This window comes from Copadichromis virginalis, linkage group LG20 (genome assembly GCF_057382275.1).
Source record: "Copadichromis virginalis isolate Kocher_CV1m ecotype Utaka linkage group LG20, C_Virginalis_male_GT1.1, whole genome shotgun sequence".
In the NCBI taxonomy this organism is placed as follows: Eukaryota; Metazoa; Chordata; class Actinopteri; order Cichliformes; family Cichlidae; genus Copadichromis; species Copadichromis virginalis.
The window spans coordinates 26258036-26273796 of NC_140637.1; the positions used below are offsets into that span (position 1 = coordinate 26258036).

The 15761-nt window shown below is 39.4% G+C and overlaps 1 protein-coding gene across 4 annotated transcripts in view; it reads right to left on the bottom strand.

The window, feature by feature from the left end:
- Window positions 1–879: 879 nt before the first annotated feature.
- The window catches only part of LOC146684940 (regulator of telomere elongation helicase 1-like), a 39657-nt gene continuing 24775 nt past the window's right edge, over window positions 880–15761 (bottom strand). For 2 of the 4 annotated variants that reach the window (XM_085443678.1, XM_085443681.1), the window contains 16 exons: window positions 15060–15173; window positions 12061–12101; window positions 10645–10730; window positions 8778–8855; window positions 8557–8634; window positions 7066–7212; window positions 6860–6975; window positions 6575–6698; window positions 5967–6132; window positions 5511–5668; window positions 5294–5389; window positions 4705–4915; window positions 3514–3651; window positions 1836–2024; window positions 1615–1743; window positions 880–1220 (listed from right to left, as the gene is read on the bottom strand). In XM_085443678.1, coding sequence (XP_085299804.1) covers window positions 1150–1220; window positions 1615–1743; window positions 1836–2024; window positions 3514–3651; window positions 4705–4915; window positions 5294–5389; window positions 5511–5668; window positions 5967–6132; window positions 6575–6698; window positions 6860–6975; window positions 7066–7212; window positions 8557–8634; window positions 8778–8855; window positions 10645–10730; window positions 12061–12101; window positions 15060–15173 — 1942 coding nt within the window. In that variant the 3' untranslated portion in view covers window positions 880–1149. The remainder of the gene's footprint in view (window positions 1221–1614; window positions 1744–1835; window positions 2025–3513; window positions 3652–4704; window positions 4916–5293; window positions 5390–5510; window positions 5669–5966; window positions 6133–6574; window positions 6699–6859; window positions 6976–7065; window positions 7213–8556; window positions 8635–8777; window positions 8856–10644; window positions 10731–12060; window positions 12102–15059; window positions 15174–15761) is intronic. The other 2 variants (XM_085443679.1, XM_085443680.1) reach the window with 2 other exon arrangements.

A 15761-nucleotide genomic window follows, 5' to 3' on the forward strand; every position in this document is an offset into this window, starting at 1 on the left:
TCTTTTCAAAAACGATTTTCGAATTCCAAATAAAAATATAGATTTAACCTGGTGCTTCCTACCTGCCGACCGTTTTTAGTATTGTGACGTTTCGCATGTTTCTTACAGTTTGAAGCAGATGCAACTATAAGAATCAGCACTGAGCCCTTACATTTCTATACAGTGTTCAAGTGATGACTGCAACCTACAGCCTTTAAAATCATGATTAATCCAACCTGCAGATATGGACAGTTAATGTCACGCTGCTCAAGTCTTGTAATTAAGCTGATTTTTAAAATTAATATATACTTGGACACACACACACACACACACACACACACACACACACACACTTTATCCAATATGATTCTGGAATTTAAATATAAAATATTTTAAATGATTTCAACTTCAATCCACGTGTCAAAGATATGCAGCAGTGACAATAGTCCATTTGATGTTGCATTTTTACAATAATACAGTTTTAAGTGTACTGAGTTGTAACAGTGTTTTGCCTGATTCTTTTCCTAATAGAATGATTTGAAAAAAAAAATTCTTCCATTACTTGACATTTTCAGCTAATAACAAATATTTTTGGTAACATAGGAAATATTTACTTAACTTAGGAATGCAGAGTTCAGACAGGCAGCACAAATGATTTGTTATGTATGTTAGGCATGATTTGATCTGATTTATTCTTGTGAAACTGTGTGTGTGTGTGTGTGTGTGTGTGTGTGTGTGTGTGTTGGGGGCAGTCTCCGCTTTCTATAAATGTAATGCTAATACTAATTATTTTCATTGGTGTATGACTTGTTTACAAATCAATAAGCTACACTTTATTGCTTCGAGCATTGCTGGACGTACAAATGAAACTCAGGTCATGAGAATATTTCATCAATTCAATTATCTTACAAAATGAAAAAGATTTTATTTATCCATATCAGATTTACATTTCATCACATGGAAAAAAGCTAATTTCTTTACAGTTACATTCAAAACATCAAACATCAAGAACAAGTTAAAAAAAGAAGATCCACTCAGCAGAGGAACAGACTTGTTCCTGGGATGGTCACTGAAGACAACAGACAGAAATTTAACTCACGTTAGTTTGAACTATGATACCCTGAACTCAATAAGGAATTCTGGACCATTCATTTAGTATTCACTTGCATTCTATCTTCTTTGGCTGCTTGAGAAATAACTGGAAATCTTGCTTTGGGACCTCAAAGGAGACAAAAGCGAAGCTGGAAAACAAAGAAAAAATGCAAAAGGAAAGTTTTATATGTCAGATGTCGTGTTCATTTTATTATTTCAAATCCTTTTCGTTACTTAAAAAAACATGACATCAAACACACAACAGGATGACACATGGAAAAAAGTTTCCAATTTCGTTGTACTGTTGTTCTATGTATGACTGTGCAATAACAATAAAGAGTTATCTGTATCTGTCATGTGTTAAGGCGCTGACAGAAACCAAAAAATAAAAAACTAAACGAGAACTGAATATTCAGTTTTGCGGGGTGGGTAAAGTTATATGCCCACAGTATATTGTGAAGTGGCACCATATAAATAAAACTGAATGAATGAGAATGATTAGTCACAAGGTAAAGCACACTTTTCTAGACCACAGGGATTTACCTTCAGGTTGTTCTTGCTGCTCCTCAATCATAACAGGAACATCAGGAGCAGAGACTGGCTGACCTATCAAGTCATCCAACATGTCTTTGTACTGCTTCTTGTGGTTAGGACGAATAAACATACCAAATCCTTAAGAAAAGGAACACAAGAAAGTCGTTTCAAACCACAAACATTTACAGGAAGATGGCAGAGAACATCTCATGATCTGGAAGAACACTTACTGACAAGAAGGCCGAAGTTCTCATCTCTCTCAGTGAATAAGTTCACTGCTGTGGTCACCAGTTTTTCATAGTTGTCTGTGTTTTTGTAGGTGTGAATAGCCTGAAAGAGCTGTGTCGATCTCTCTGCCCCAAGAGCTTTTTTCACATCAGTCAGAAAGGTAGTGTGGACTTCATTCTTTGATGTAGAACCTGATCAACATAGTTTTATGCTTAACCATCACTGACACACATTACATGACACAAGTTTTTTGTATGGGTATGTATTAAGTAAACATCATTACTGTTTGACAAAAATGCAGCATAATATGCAGAGAATAGGTGAAAACATCAGCTACAGGTAGACCGAGCAGTCAGCTGAGACTGCAAGACCAGGCTCACCAACCTGTGCACGGCCTGGATTGATTACAAGAAGGCCTATGACTCAATGCCCCACACCTGGATCCTGGAATGCCGAGAACTGTACAAGACCAACAGGACCCTAAGAGCCTTCATCAGAAACTCAATGGGAATGTGGCGTACAACACTAGAGGCCAACTTCAAGCCCATAGCACAAGTCACCATCAACCAAGGTGACTTGTTGATCTCCTCTACCAAGGAGATGCTCTGTCCCTGCTGCTGGTCTGCATAGGCCTGAACCCCCTCGTGAGATCATTGGCTACGGATACAGACTACAGAACGGAGCAGTTGTCAGCCACATCCTGTACATGGATGACATCAAGCTGTATGCCAAGAATGAACGAGACATCGATTCACTGATCCACACCACCAGGATATACAGCAATGACATCGGAATGTCGTTCGGACTGGAGAAGTGTAGTCGGATGGTAACAAAGAGAGTTAAGGTAGTCAGAACTGAACAACATTGCAGACACAGAGGACAGCTACAGGTACCTGGGGATCCCACAGGAAAATGGGAACCATGAAGAAGCTGCTAGGAAAGCTGCAACCACCAAGTACCTGCAGAGGGTCAGGTAAGTCCTGAGGAGTCAGCTGAACAGTAAGAACAAGATCCGGGCTATCAACACCTGATCAGGTAACTTGCTGGGATAATAAGCTGGCCAAAGGAGGAGATAGAAGCCACTGACATCAAGACCAGGAAGCTCCTGACTATGCATGGACAGTTTCACCCCAAGTCCAGCACCCTGAGGTGGTACGCTAAGCTAAGGAAAGAGGCCGGGGACTGTGAGTGTCAGCACCACAGTCCAGGATGAGACAAACAAAAGCCAGAACACTCCACGGTATGTACCACCAGCAGATAGAGGAGGTGGCTGACATCCAGAAATCCTACCAGTGGCTGGACAAAGCTGGACTGAAAGACAGCACAGAGGCACTAATCATGGCAGCACAGGAACAAGCTCTGAGTACAAGATCCATTGAGGCTGGGGTCTATCACACCAGGCAAGACCCCAGGTGCAGGCTGTGTAACGATGCCCCTGAGACAATCCAGCACATAACAGCAGGGTGCAAGATGCTAGCAGACAGGGCATACATGGAACGCCATAACCAAGTGGCCGGCATAGTGTACAGGAACATCTGTACCGAGTATGGCCTGGAATTCGTCTTTCATGTTTAAAATGGAATATTGTGTTATTCTTCCAAAATTCTTCCTTGACATTCTTTTCTAATCCATGTATCTCACACACATTTCCAAGAACAAAATGAAGAGCGTGGTTCATACCGTTCTGCAGCATTACAGTCTTCTTCTCATCCTTGGACAGAGTGTGATCAGGTTTGTATCCACAGCCCTTCCCTGTCAGCTCCTGGCAATTTTCATCAAACCTCTTTTTGTGATGTGGGCGAACAAACTGGTAGAAGCCTGTGACACAAGGCAGCAACAGCAGTCAACTACAACCTGTTTTGCATTAACACACTGTTAATGTGGTGCCCTGATACTGAAATCATGACTTTGACATTGATATTATTCCTGTGTAGATATCAAGACTAATAATGTTGACAGTTATGTTCAGTTTTTCAAAAGTAACGTTGGGTGAGGTGTTCTTACACTACTGTGAAAAAACAGGGCAAACTACAAAGAACGATTCTATTATTGTAGAGAAATCTCTGTAAGACACAAGGCTGAAAACTCATACTGACTGACTATGATCTGCACTGTATCTAAATATGGCAATGTTCATGGGCAATTTAGGCAATCATTGACTGCAAGAGATTTTCACCCAGTTATTAAAAACAATCTTTATTTAAAATTATGTTGGTTTGTCTAACTACTTTGAGCTTCTGAAAATGCATGTTATAATTCCTTAACAGTTAAAGCAATACTTAAACCCTTTGAATTAAAGCTTATCTCATCCTTACCATGTGAACAGAGACACAACTTTTACAATTTTGCACTGTGCTCGAGTGCAACAAAGCACAGTCATTTGTTGTATATCAAATGAAACAACCTGAACGTTGCAGTTTAGAAAATGTGATCTTCATAGAAACCCTGCTTGTCAATACATTCTGCACATATTCAAACTATCGTGCTGTGTACGTTTTAAAACATACTAATTATACATATTAAAATAATTTAAAACACTTTATTGAAAAGAGTGCAAAGACTTTAACGGATTTGTAAATAGTTGCACTAGTTAGACTCATTTTACAAAGAGCGTAAAATGTCTAATCATAAATTAAGAAAACGTGTTCTGTAGAGTTCAGACGTCTGCAAAGCAGGTATACTTTATAGGTGGCAGCGTACTGTCATTCTTCAGTGTTAACTATGTGTGGTGTTTATCGTTTTAATAGCAGTGTATTGCCGTACCTTCTAGTATCAGTACACAACATGCAGTGCTACCACATGCAACACTGAGGCTCAGATACGAGTCTGAATGTTCAGGTCGCTTTGTGTTTATTAGAGCAGAAGATTTACCATGGAGGAGACTCTGAGTATTAGTGTCTTCACTTAAAATTGCTGTCTCAGTCAGCAGGTGATCCAGGTTGTCGGTCTTTTTGTAGGTCTGCAGAGCCCGTATGATGCGGTCAAAGCTGACCTGACTCAGGGACTTCTTCATGTCCGCCAGGAATTTCTTAGCCCTGCTCGCCTTTCCTTCTTCAGACAAATCCTCAGAGACACTCGGCTTCTTCAATAACCATGGAGGAAAAGATAATCTCAGCAGCAGTGTAAATTCAAAATGATGTTAAACAATCTGGTTCAAAGTTCACTGCCCTCTGTTACACATCTCTGTACGTCTACAGGTATGTCATCTGGACCAACAGCTTTTCTAGTTTTCATCCTCTTCACATCATTCTTACTAATTGTCTGCACTTTCATCAGGTGTGTGCACCATAGGTTTATTAGATAAATATTTGCTTAAAAGTTCAAATTGAGTTAACAGCAGGCCACAGATAAACATAATTATCCCAACCCTTTAAACTTTAACGATTCATCCCCAACTTTCAACAGTCAGAAAAGACGTTTTCACCGAGTCCAGCTGTGTGTTGTTTAGAACACCACTTACCTGTTCTTGGACCAACTTGATTTTACGTTTTCCACCCCGCAACTCATCCTCCATCCTCTTATCGTATTGAAGAGACAGTGTGGACAAATGATTTGCCTTCAAAAGCAAAACAAATGGAAAATGTGGTATTTAAACTTTTTTGTTTTATAGTGTAACACCCCACCTCACCCCACCCCCCACACACACACACACGATGTGAGTTAATAAAACGAGCTACCTTTTCCTCTCCCATGGTAAAATCACTGTCCTCTCCAGTGCCGTGGTTGCCTTGCTCCAAAGCATCCAGCAGGTTGGCTGGTCTCCTCTGACTGTCCTGCACCTCACTCTCATACTCAAGGCAGATCCTGGCCATTCCACTGGCTCCACTGTTCTCATCTGACCACAAAAACAAGGGTTAAAATTCATCAAGGACTCACTTTAGAGTAGCTGTAGCTGGAAATTTTAAAACTAGTGCTTCCAGCTGTAGGTTTAGGATTAACTGGCTCTTAGTTGAATTTCTACCATTTATTATTGAAGTCTGTGTTTCTACTGTAGTTTTTCTACATTTCAACTGCATAATGAATTCTAAAGACACTCCTGTGAAACCCTTTGCTAAACGTATCTAGTATAGCAAAAGAACACCTTCATCTTTAATAGCAAAACATCAAACCACATCCATCATCTGTGTACTCACCGAGTCTCCTCCTCTTCAGGCTGGGAAGGCAGGTGTCCAGCACTTTGGCCTTCTGGGTGTGAGACGTTTGTGAGGAGGAGCAAGAGGTGAAACTGGAGGACTGAGTGTCTGATGAACACACAGCCGCACAGCTGTCTGCTGGAGCCTTCTTCTCAACCACAGGCCTCTTAAATGTATAATGCACAAACTGTGAGTATAAGCTGACAACCTGAACTGTAACCAAGTGTCTACACACCTTTACTGCACATGCAATGAATGAAAACCAGATAAACGATATGTTAGTAGACATTTATTATGAAAGTAATAAGGTTGACATGGTGTTAAAAAAACTCTTATCTTCACCTTTATTCCACAGAAACTCACAGAAAACACTTGACATCAAATTATATTTCAGCACGATGAACAGTGTCATAGCCATTAATGGAAACACTCCAGGTAATTATTCACTTTTTGTGTTTTAAATCAAAAAGTTTTCCATTTTTTCAGTGCTTAAAATAAAAAAACCTTCCCTCCAGATCAGAATCAGTACTATGAGCTGGTTCTTTAACAAAACTGAATAATGCAAGAATTTGCTGCATTGTATAAACCATGCAGGTGCGACAACTCACCATTTTTTGTGCAATCCTGAAGAACTGCGAGACATCACGGACCACGTTGCCAAAGCTGTCACAGAGGCGCACATACGACCTCACCCACGATGGAAGCTGAGCCCGGGCATCGGCACTTTTAAATCTGTGGGGAAAGTTTTCCTTTAGTTTAACAATCATTTTTTTATCATCAATAAATAATAAATAAGGTGACCGAAGCACTTAATTGAAGCTTGTGTGCTGCTGTGTGGTATAGTGGAGGATGTTCCCTCTGATGTGATGTTACTGAAGTAAACCAGCTCTGACCTCTGATCACACAAGAAGATCGCTCCATAGTCTTCCTTGTGACGAATCACTCTACCGATGGCCTGATTCACAGCTCTGAAAGCCTGCTGTTTGTACCAGTCTTGCCCTGATAAGTACTGTTTACACGCACAAAGACAGAGAGATCCAACTACCGTAATACGACAGAGCAACTTTTTAGTGTACATCAATAGTTAATTTTCTTTCACCTTGAGCCCTGGAGCTTTCTTTCGATTCATCTCATCCAAAAATTGCATTTTCAGGATGACTCGAGGGTCGTTCTTTGGAGGGAAAGGAAGGCCAGTGATGATAACACCCCGACCATAGGTGTCTGCAAAATCCAGACCCTCGCTCGCCTAGCACAAGAAGATATCATTACAGAACGGCTATTTGTGTAACCCTACACTAACATGAAAGAAAATCTGTCTATGCATCTTCTTAAATGTTTATCCAATTAGTCCCAGCATCACAGAACAGGAGGTAGCGTGCACCCTGGAAAAGCAATAAAACTGCTAACAAAGAGAGACAACCATTCACACTCACGAGCCATCATTACAAAAACATTGTGTAGTTATGCAGTGTGTCAACAAAAGAAAAAAAAACGATGTCACATCTTTGGCACCCTTGTCCTCTCGTGTCAACATGTCCTTTGAATATCATATACAGGTGTGGTCAGAGGTTTACTTGGTATAAAAGTCATGATTATTTGGGGCTTTTAATGATTTCTTCCAACTGCTTTATTCAGGGTGGAATGATGTTACAGCACTCATCTCTTATGACTTTCACAAAATTGAGTGCACAACTTTAAATTAATTGAGATTTTCTCTTATTCGCACTGGGTCAAAAGCATAAACTCAAATATTAACATACATCTGCTAAAATCTTTCATAAAGTCTTTTAACTTGATGAGGTCAAGGCCTATAAACTCATTAGTGATCATGATCCATTACAACTACAAGATTTGTCTGGATTGACCAATACTCAGAACAATATGAAAATCCAAGGAACTCAGTAATGAGCTAATAATGAGAACTGTAGATTTATGCCAATTGGAACATTTCTGAACTGCAAATTCCAAGATCATCAGTTCAAACTATTTAAGTAAATACAAGTTACTCAGATGTCTCACCACTTTATCAAGCTCTGGAAGGAGACTCAAACGGTCAGCCTCAGATTGAGAAAATAGGATATTCAACACCAACAGAATTTGCAGCTGCCCACACAGAGAAGGCAAATGATTTCTCGAGAAAAGTTTTTTGGACAAACAAGACAACGACTGTGTTGTTGTTGACAATGAGCAGGTAGTCTAAGGAGCTTGGAAAGAAAAGTGTCTGGACTTCTTTAAGTTGCTTGAAGACGTTTCACCTCTCAGCTGAGAAGCTTCTTCAGTTCTAGGGTCAAATGCTTTTCTTTCCAAGCTCCTTAGACTATGATAACCTGGATGACTTCACAGACCTTCACAGACAATGAAAACTGGACTGGACGAGTAAAAGTGAGGCCTTCAAACCTAAGAACACCGCGCCGACTATCAAGTATACAGAGGGATGATTTGCCTGTTGTACATTCATGCTCACGATGAGTGTACGTAAACTTCTGACTACAACTGCATACTCACTGTATACAGCTGAAGTTTTGAGGTGAAACATGATAACAGAAAACATTTTAGGACTTTTTACAGACTTCATGGACAGCCTCCTCACCTTCCCTCGACACACAGCAAAGAAGGATCCTCCTTTGGATGCTGGATCATTGACTTTGCCGTAATAACCATCAATAACCTGGGAATAGACAGAGGCTAAAGTTTAATCAGATCTTTACTTTTTTTTTTTTACTATAAGCAACTTAGGAAATATTTTTAGATGTGAAAATGTGAATAGAGGGGTTTACAGCCAAGTGATTAGATACCTAAAAAAACACTCACGTCATTAAAGGTGCCCTTCCCTTTAGGTTCAACAAACATAGGCTTTATGTTCTCAATGCGGTTTGCATGTCCGTTAGCCTGGTGATGACACACATGCAGGAAAGGATTTACAGCAGCATCTTAGATTGTTATAAATGATCCATTTGACTGCGGAGTAACATAAACGTAACATAAATAAATTGGTTCATACAGGTTACAAGGCTTTTGACTTAATGATTAACTCTTTTGATATCTTTACATTCTATTTTTTAATATGCATTTCTTATGTATTTCTTGCACACTTCAGAAAGCAATTCTTAGCTTCTAATTAGTATAAGAAGAAGAATTTATGTAATTGAAATAATGATGAGAAAATAAAAAAATGTTAAAGCGATTTGGAAGTTTAAACTATGCTTAAATTCATGATGAAGTAAGGTCACAGAGAGAAACAGACAGGGAGGATGGTAAGGTGTAGTGATTAAATGCCAACAACAGTGACTGGATGCCACAATGGGTGTGAGCCCAGACATCCCCTCAGAAGATGTGACATCCAGGAAGAGAGGTGGGAGAAAGGATAACCAAGTATAATACTGTAGTGCAGAACAAATAAAGGGTTTTCCATCTGTCATCTAGAAGATGAGCAGTTAAAATAAAATAAAGTAAAATAAAAAAATTGGATCTCATAGTTCACAGTTGAAAGTTCCAGCAGAGACGCCAGAGGGATCAACTGCTGCCCAAACTATGGACTTACAATTTGGCTTAACATTCTTTGGTTCTTTCTCTCCTCAAACCCTCTCCTCTCAAAGATCAGAAGAGAATCAGCATTAGCTCCGAGTAGGTTAACTGAAAAAGTATAGTTCAAGTGATTTGATTATTCGGTTTTATGGTCGCGGAATTTGATCTCTGCTTTTTGCAGATGATGTGGTTCAGTTGGCTTCACCGGGTGATCGCCTCCAGCTTGCACTGGAATGGTTCGACTGAGAAGCGCTGGGAATGAGAATCAGCACCTCATTCCCAGCGCTTCTCACTCCCCAGGAGGAGGAGGAGTTTAAGTGTCTCTGGGTCTTGCTCACGAGTGATGGGAGAAGGGAGCGGGAGATCGACAGACGATTGGTGCTGCGGCTGCAGTGATGCGGACGCTGTACAGGTCCGTCGTGGTGAAGAGAGAGCTGAGTGTAAAAGCGAAGCTCTCAATTTACTGGTGGTCCCTACCCTCACCTACGGTGACAAGCTGTGGGTACTGACTGAAAGAACGAGATCGTGGAAATTGGCTTCCTCCGAAGGGTGGCTGGCCTCTCCCTTAGAGATAGGGTGAAGAGTTCAGCCATCCAGGAGGGGCTCAGAGTAGAGCCACTGCTCCTCCACATCGAAAGGAGCCAGCTGAGATGGTTTGCGCATCTTACAAGGATGCCTCCTGAGTGAGGTGTTCTGCACTGCAAGGCTACTCAGCCCTGGTTTTTCGGGTAGGCAGAGTAGACATCGGGAGGCTAAGAGGCAGTTGGAACTGGACGAGTCCCCTCATCAATTGGCTCCATCTAAGCTCTCTGCAATTTTTAATACTCGTAGGCTCAGAGACTGGACTATTTAAACAGAGAGACCTGATCCAGACTTCCTGTACTGGGGTCCTGGTTCCACAGGATGTGTGACACAATTGTCACACATCCCATTACCTCTTATTGGCTGCTGACAAGTCAACCAGTAGCAGAAGCATTGGCATAGTCGTCTCCATATTAAATTTCCAGTAAATTGATTTCTAATTTGCTAGAAAATACAAAATATAGCTCATGGGAAAAAACCCCATCAACATAAAAGTCACTAGAAAAGCTAAAAACGCCGCGCCCAAACTATTATTTCTTTCCTCAGGTGACTCTGCTGACTTTCCACTTACTTTCCAGAATTCCAATGTTTTTTCCATTAAAGGGAAGGAAGGGAAAAATACTAAGAGTCCGTGAGGAACCACACGGCTCAGGTTAGCTGAGGAGAGAACACAAGTTACAAATATATGTGAGTATAACTTACAAATATATATCACAATCAAAACAAAAGATTTCACACTCCATATACAATCCAACATGGTAGCACTTCCTATGATAGCTCAGCAGTAATGTGGTAATAACGAGACATTAAAAGCCAAAAATGTAATAATATGGAAATAGCAAATTACTACAACTTAATCACCGGAATAATATCTAAGCAGTTTTTATTTTTTACCTCGTATCAACATTGGTTATAGGCGAGTTGTGGTAACGGGCCAAAATTGGGTGTAATAACATAGAAAAACGTATCCCTATAAGGCAAAACCAATTAGTTACAGTAATATACTGGCAATATGATATATATCATATATGACATATACCTGCTAATAATAATCTTCCTATATCTGTGCATCTGAATATGTATATACTGGCCCCTCACATTAACCTTATAATAACAAAGCAATAGTAACTAATGGTTAAAAAGTAGGATACTCTGTATTATAATGCTGGATTTTAATCCTGCCTTGTGTTAACAACCTTACTCTTTGTTTAAAGGTAACAATGTAAATATTATTTAATGTGTCGTATTAGTACACCATTAAACAATCTGCACAATCTGTGTGTATACTTCCTATAATTAAAAAACAGAACAGAAGAAAAACATGTCTGTGTGTTAAATATAAATGTTATAATCATGTTATGGTTATTTTTTATTACATCACTGGCAAATAAATTTATGGACAGTCCTAAAACATTAATCCTGTTCATACAGATGTATTGTTGTCAGCAGTAGAGACATTTCGTCACTCTACCAGGTGACTGTCTCAGCTCAGGTTTCCCCAACCTTATAAACAGTACATTTGCATAATGACTGAAACCAGCAGCACTGAGGAACAATGAGCGGTCATGATTGTCTTGACCACTGATCAACAACCAACGACCAAATTAACACGAGCACCATCATTAAAATAGTGATAAAAACAATCGCACACTTGTCTTCAATACTTTTGGCAATATAGTGTAGAAATAGTAATATGTTATATGTCACAGCATCAGCCAGTATTAGTAGTATTATTAAGTCAAATCAATATATTGCTATTCTTATCAGTCATTAGTTTTGCTTCATAGGCACAGGTACAAGAGTACCTTCTGTTTCTACCTTATGACCCAGTTATTGCCAAGCTGTAGTAAAAAGTGCTACTCTTAAACACAATATCAAAAAGATAATAAGCAATATGACATCACCATGAACAACAGAGCTAAAAGTTAACAATGTTGGTGATGTTAGCACAATCAAACGATTTCCATGCTGTATACTGTGATCTTACCAATGGTGTTGCCTAAAGACGCCATGTTTTCAGGAACAAACCTGCCACACAAATTTACAGTTTGAGTTTAGCACTCAAGTAACAACTTCAAAGTCAGAACCAGTAAAATATATATGAGGTAACATATAAAAAAGGAGCTCTTCCTTCCCACTCTCACCAACTGCTACTGCTAAGGGATTGTCTGTGTCATACAAATAAGGCAGATCAGGCAGCAGGACACCGGCCCTCGAGGCCTGGAGTTCCCCAGCCCTGTTTTAGAGCATCATTGTTTACTGAGCCACAACAGCTCTTATCTCCTAGTGACACATCCTCCATGAATTGAAAAGTGTATGGGTGCCTCTGAGGGACATCTCTCTAACACATTACACCCCCTGTTTTAGCCCTCTAAAGCCTAGCCTGTCGCTGATATCAGACAGGTTTTTCAACATCTGTAACTCCCATCTGTTCAATTGAAAGACTTCGTGGTTCCTGAAAGCAGCGATACAGTGATATTTGGGTCATAACGTTAAACCCAGGCACAGTGCTGCAGCAGTCCCAAAAGACTGGTTGGTTGAGAGAAGAGAGAGGGAGTGAGTGTGATGAAGCTCTACAGAAAACCGACATTTTATTGGGCATCTGGGTTCTTTTTTTTTACCGTTTTGCTGTTTGTTGTTTTCTGTGTTGTTTGCTGAGATTTAGATGTGGTGCCCTGCCTGGGATTACCATAATGACCCTAATATAACTGAAAAAGGTGATACTTTCAGAAACTGCTGGAATTTTTTGATTGCCCCATTGTTTTAAGAGTTATGGTAATTTGATCTAAAAGTCTGACCTAAACCCTACAGGAGCGCTCCCACTGGTTTTAAGGGGTTAACAAATCAGGGTTTTTTTTATTTAAAACAAACAAACAAACAAACAAAAACTGTCTAACGTCTTACAAATGAATCAGCACTATATTGAAAGGTTTTTCATAATAAGATAACAGTTTCCAGTTACAAAATTTCGATTTAACCAAGAGTTACTTAAACTCTTATCAACCAAACACGTTCTATGGAACAGGAAATAAGGTTGGATTTTTTTCCTAGGATTTTTCATACATCTCCCTGACCCGGTTCACTATAAGTGTTATGTATCTCTTTATTATGTATCCTGCTGCGACACTGATCTTTCCTTCTTGTGAATGTGGATCTAATAGCTCAATGCCACTGACAGCCTTTATTGTCGTTGTAGGTCTCATCTTCCTGCAAGGACAACCTGTTGTCCAACCACAGACAGCAAGCTTGTTTCTGTTTTTCCTCAATTCCCATTTCTCTTGTACTCCCTTCATTTTTTGTGTGTATCCTGAAATATCTTAGCTACTCATGCGTTTCCAGAATGCTTGCTAGCTTCCAGGTATCCCTCTTGTATATCCTAACCATAAATCTGGTAGTTGGGTTTTTTTATTATTATTATTATTATTATAGTAGTGTTTCCTTGCTAGCATTCTAGAATTACAACAAAAGGATCTCCTTTGTCCTGGTGTGACTGCCTTAGCAGCTTCTTTTTTTGTTTGCATTGTCACCTTGTCCATTGGACTGGTTGTGACCAAGGCTTGAACTTACAAACACTTTGATTCCCTCAAAAGCTTTAAACTCATCACTGGTGTTCTGATATACTGAACACTGTAGTGTTCTGTCAGGACAAGAAAGCCAAAGTGGTGCTTTCTTCATCAAATCTAAAAATAAACATAAATTAAAACGTACCAAAGTATGTGAAAAATTAATAATGTTAATAATGTTAATAATGCCTTTAATACATTAGTAAGGAAAGCTGTAACTATGATGGAGAAAAGAGACAGCAGTTCTGACCATGTCTGGTTTAATGTAAAAGGCAAGTTGAACAGGTGAAGGCTCAGCAGCACTTTCAGATTTGCATCTATGAGAATGTCTGAATAAGTAATAAGTTTAACCTGCTGTTCTGTTTTCTTGCTAATTTTTATTTTGATCATGTATATGTATATACAAAAGTTCATTTAGCAAAGATTCAGTTAGATATCAAAAAGAAGTTGAAGAAATACAAATTTATTTAATCCCACCACTTAATTAAGGTGAAACCAGTGAACAGTAGAAGTAATGTCCAGTCTAATACCTGCGTTGCCTTGTTTAGTATTGCAATACTTATTGATACTTTGGAATGAATATATCTTATGTGAGCTCTCCAGTTAAGTCTTTGATCTATTATTACCCCAAGAAATCCATTTTCATTGACTCTTTCAATATCAACAGCATTTATTTGAAGCTTAACATTTGTAGTTAAACTGCTATTTCCAAATAACATATTTTTAGTTTTATTCAAATTTAATGACAATTTGTTTTTATCAAGCCAAAGCTTCGATTTAATTATTTCATTAGTTATCTCATCGAATAAATGCTGCAGTTGCAAGTTAGTCTGGATCCATGTACTTAAATGGTCTCAGTTCCAATTGATCATATTCTGCAATTGTCTGACTGATGCAACTGTTTTTTTTTTCCAGATGTAGCCGAGTTGTTTATTTCAGTGTGTTTCAGTGAGTGTGTTTTCATTTTTGGTAATATAGTAGAAACAAAGTAGATAATCTGGAATCTCATGTCTTGTGAACACTGATTTTATTGCTACTATGACTCTTCCACTTTATGTGCTTAGCTTAATAATCTCTGAATAGCTCTATATAAGAATCATCTTATTTACAGTTTACCTCTAATGCACAACAGTTTGATTGTTGGAGTGTTCATTCTAATATCAAGTGCCTTAAGAAGACAGTTTTCCTGAACTAGTGTTATATAAAAGTGAGTTGAAGTCTTCCACACACACAGCAGGATTTTACTTGACTTTCTAATAAATCAAAAGATGAGAAAAAATATGGTTTGACAACTTTTCCCCAGAGGTCAGAGACTACCATGAGCTAAATGAGTTTTGCCATGCACCTTCATTTGTATTTAGGCACATGGCAAAACTTGACCGACCTGTTAGAAAGTAATCATACGCTAAAAAAGAATACCGACCTCCGATCAAACGCTGAACTTAGGTGCGCTCCATCAGGCCCTTGTGCAATGATGCTCACAAAGATCTGGTCCCGCTCAATCACATGGTTGTTCTCCAGACGTACTGGGAATTCTCTGTAACAGCAGGAGCAGAAACTCACTGGCATATAGAGATGTATTACAGTAAACATATTTGGCCCAGATACATGCATAACACTGTTTCATTAGGGGCTGCACTGACAATCAAGTGAATACACTAAAGTTACGAGTTATTAAATCCACCTACGGTGTCAATTTAAAAGTCATACACCAGCCGCTTCATGATTTATCACATTCACAAACCTGTGTGTCCACACCACCCACCTGCCAGGTTGGGGGACAATCACACCCTTAAGGGGTAAAAACTGCCTGAAACCTCTGAACAGTTAATGCAATCGTTTGGACCAGGGCTGCCCAATCCCAGTCCTCAAGAGCTACTATCCTGCAGCTTTTAGATGCATCCCTACTCCAACACAGCTGAATCAAATGGTTTGATTACCTCTTCAGCATGCCATCATGTTTGGCAAAGGCCTGATAACAAGCCATTCATTTGATTCGGGTGTGTGGGAACAAGGATGCATCTAAAAGCTGCAGGACAGTAGCTCTCGAGGACCGGGATTGGGCACCCCTGGTTTGGACAGTCTGACTGTTTAATTTAAAATCCAGGTGTGGTTACAACATTTT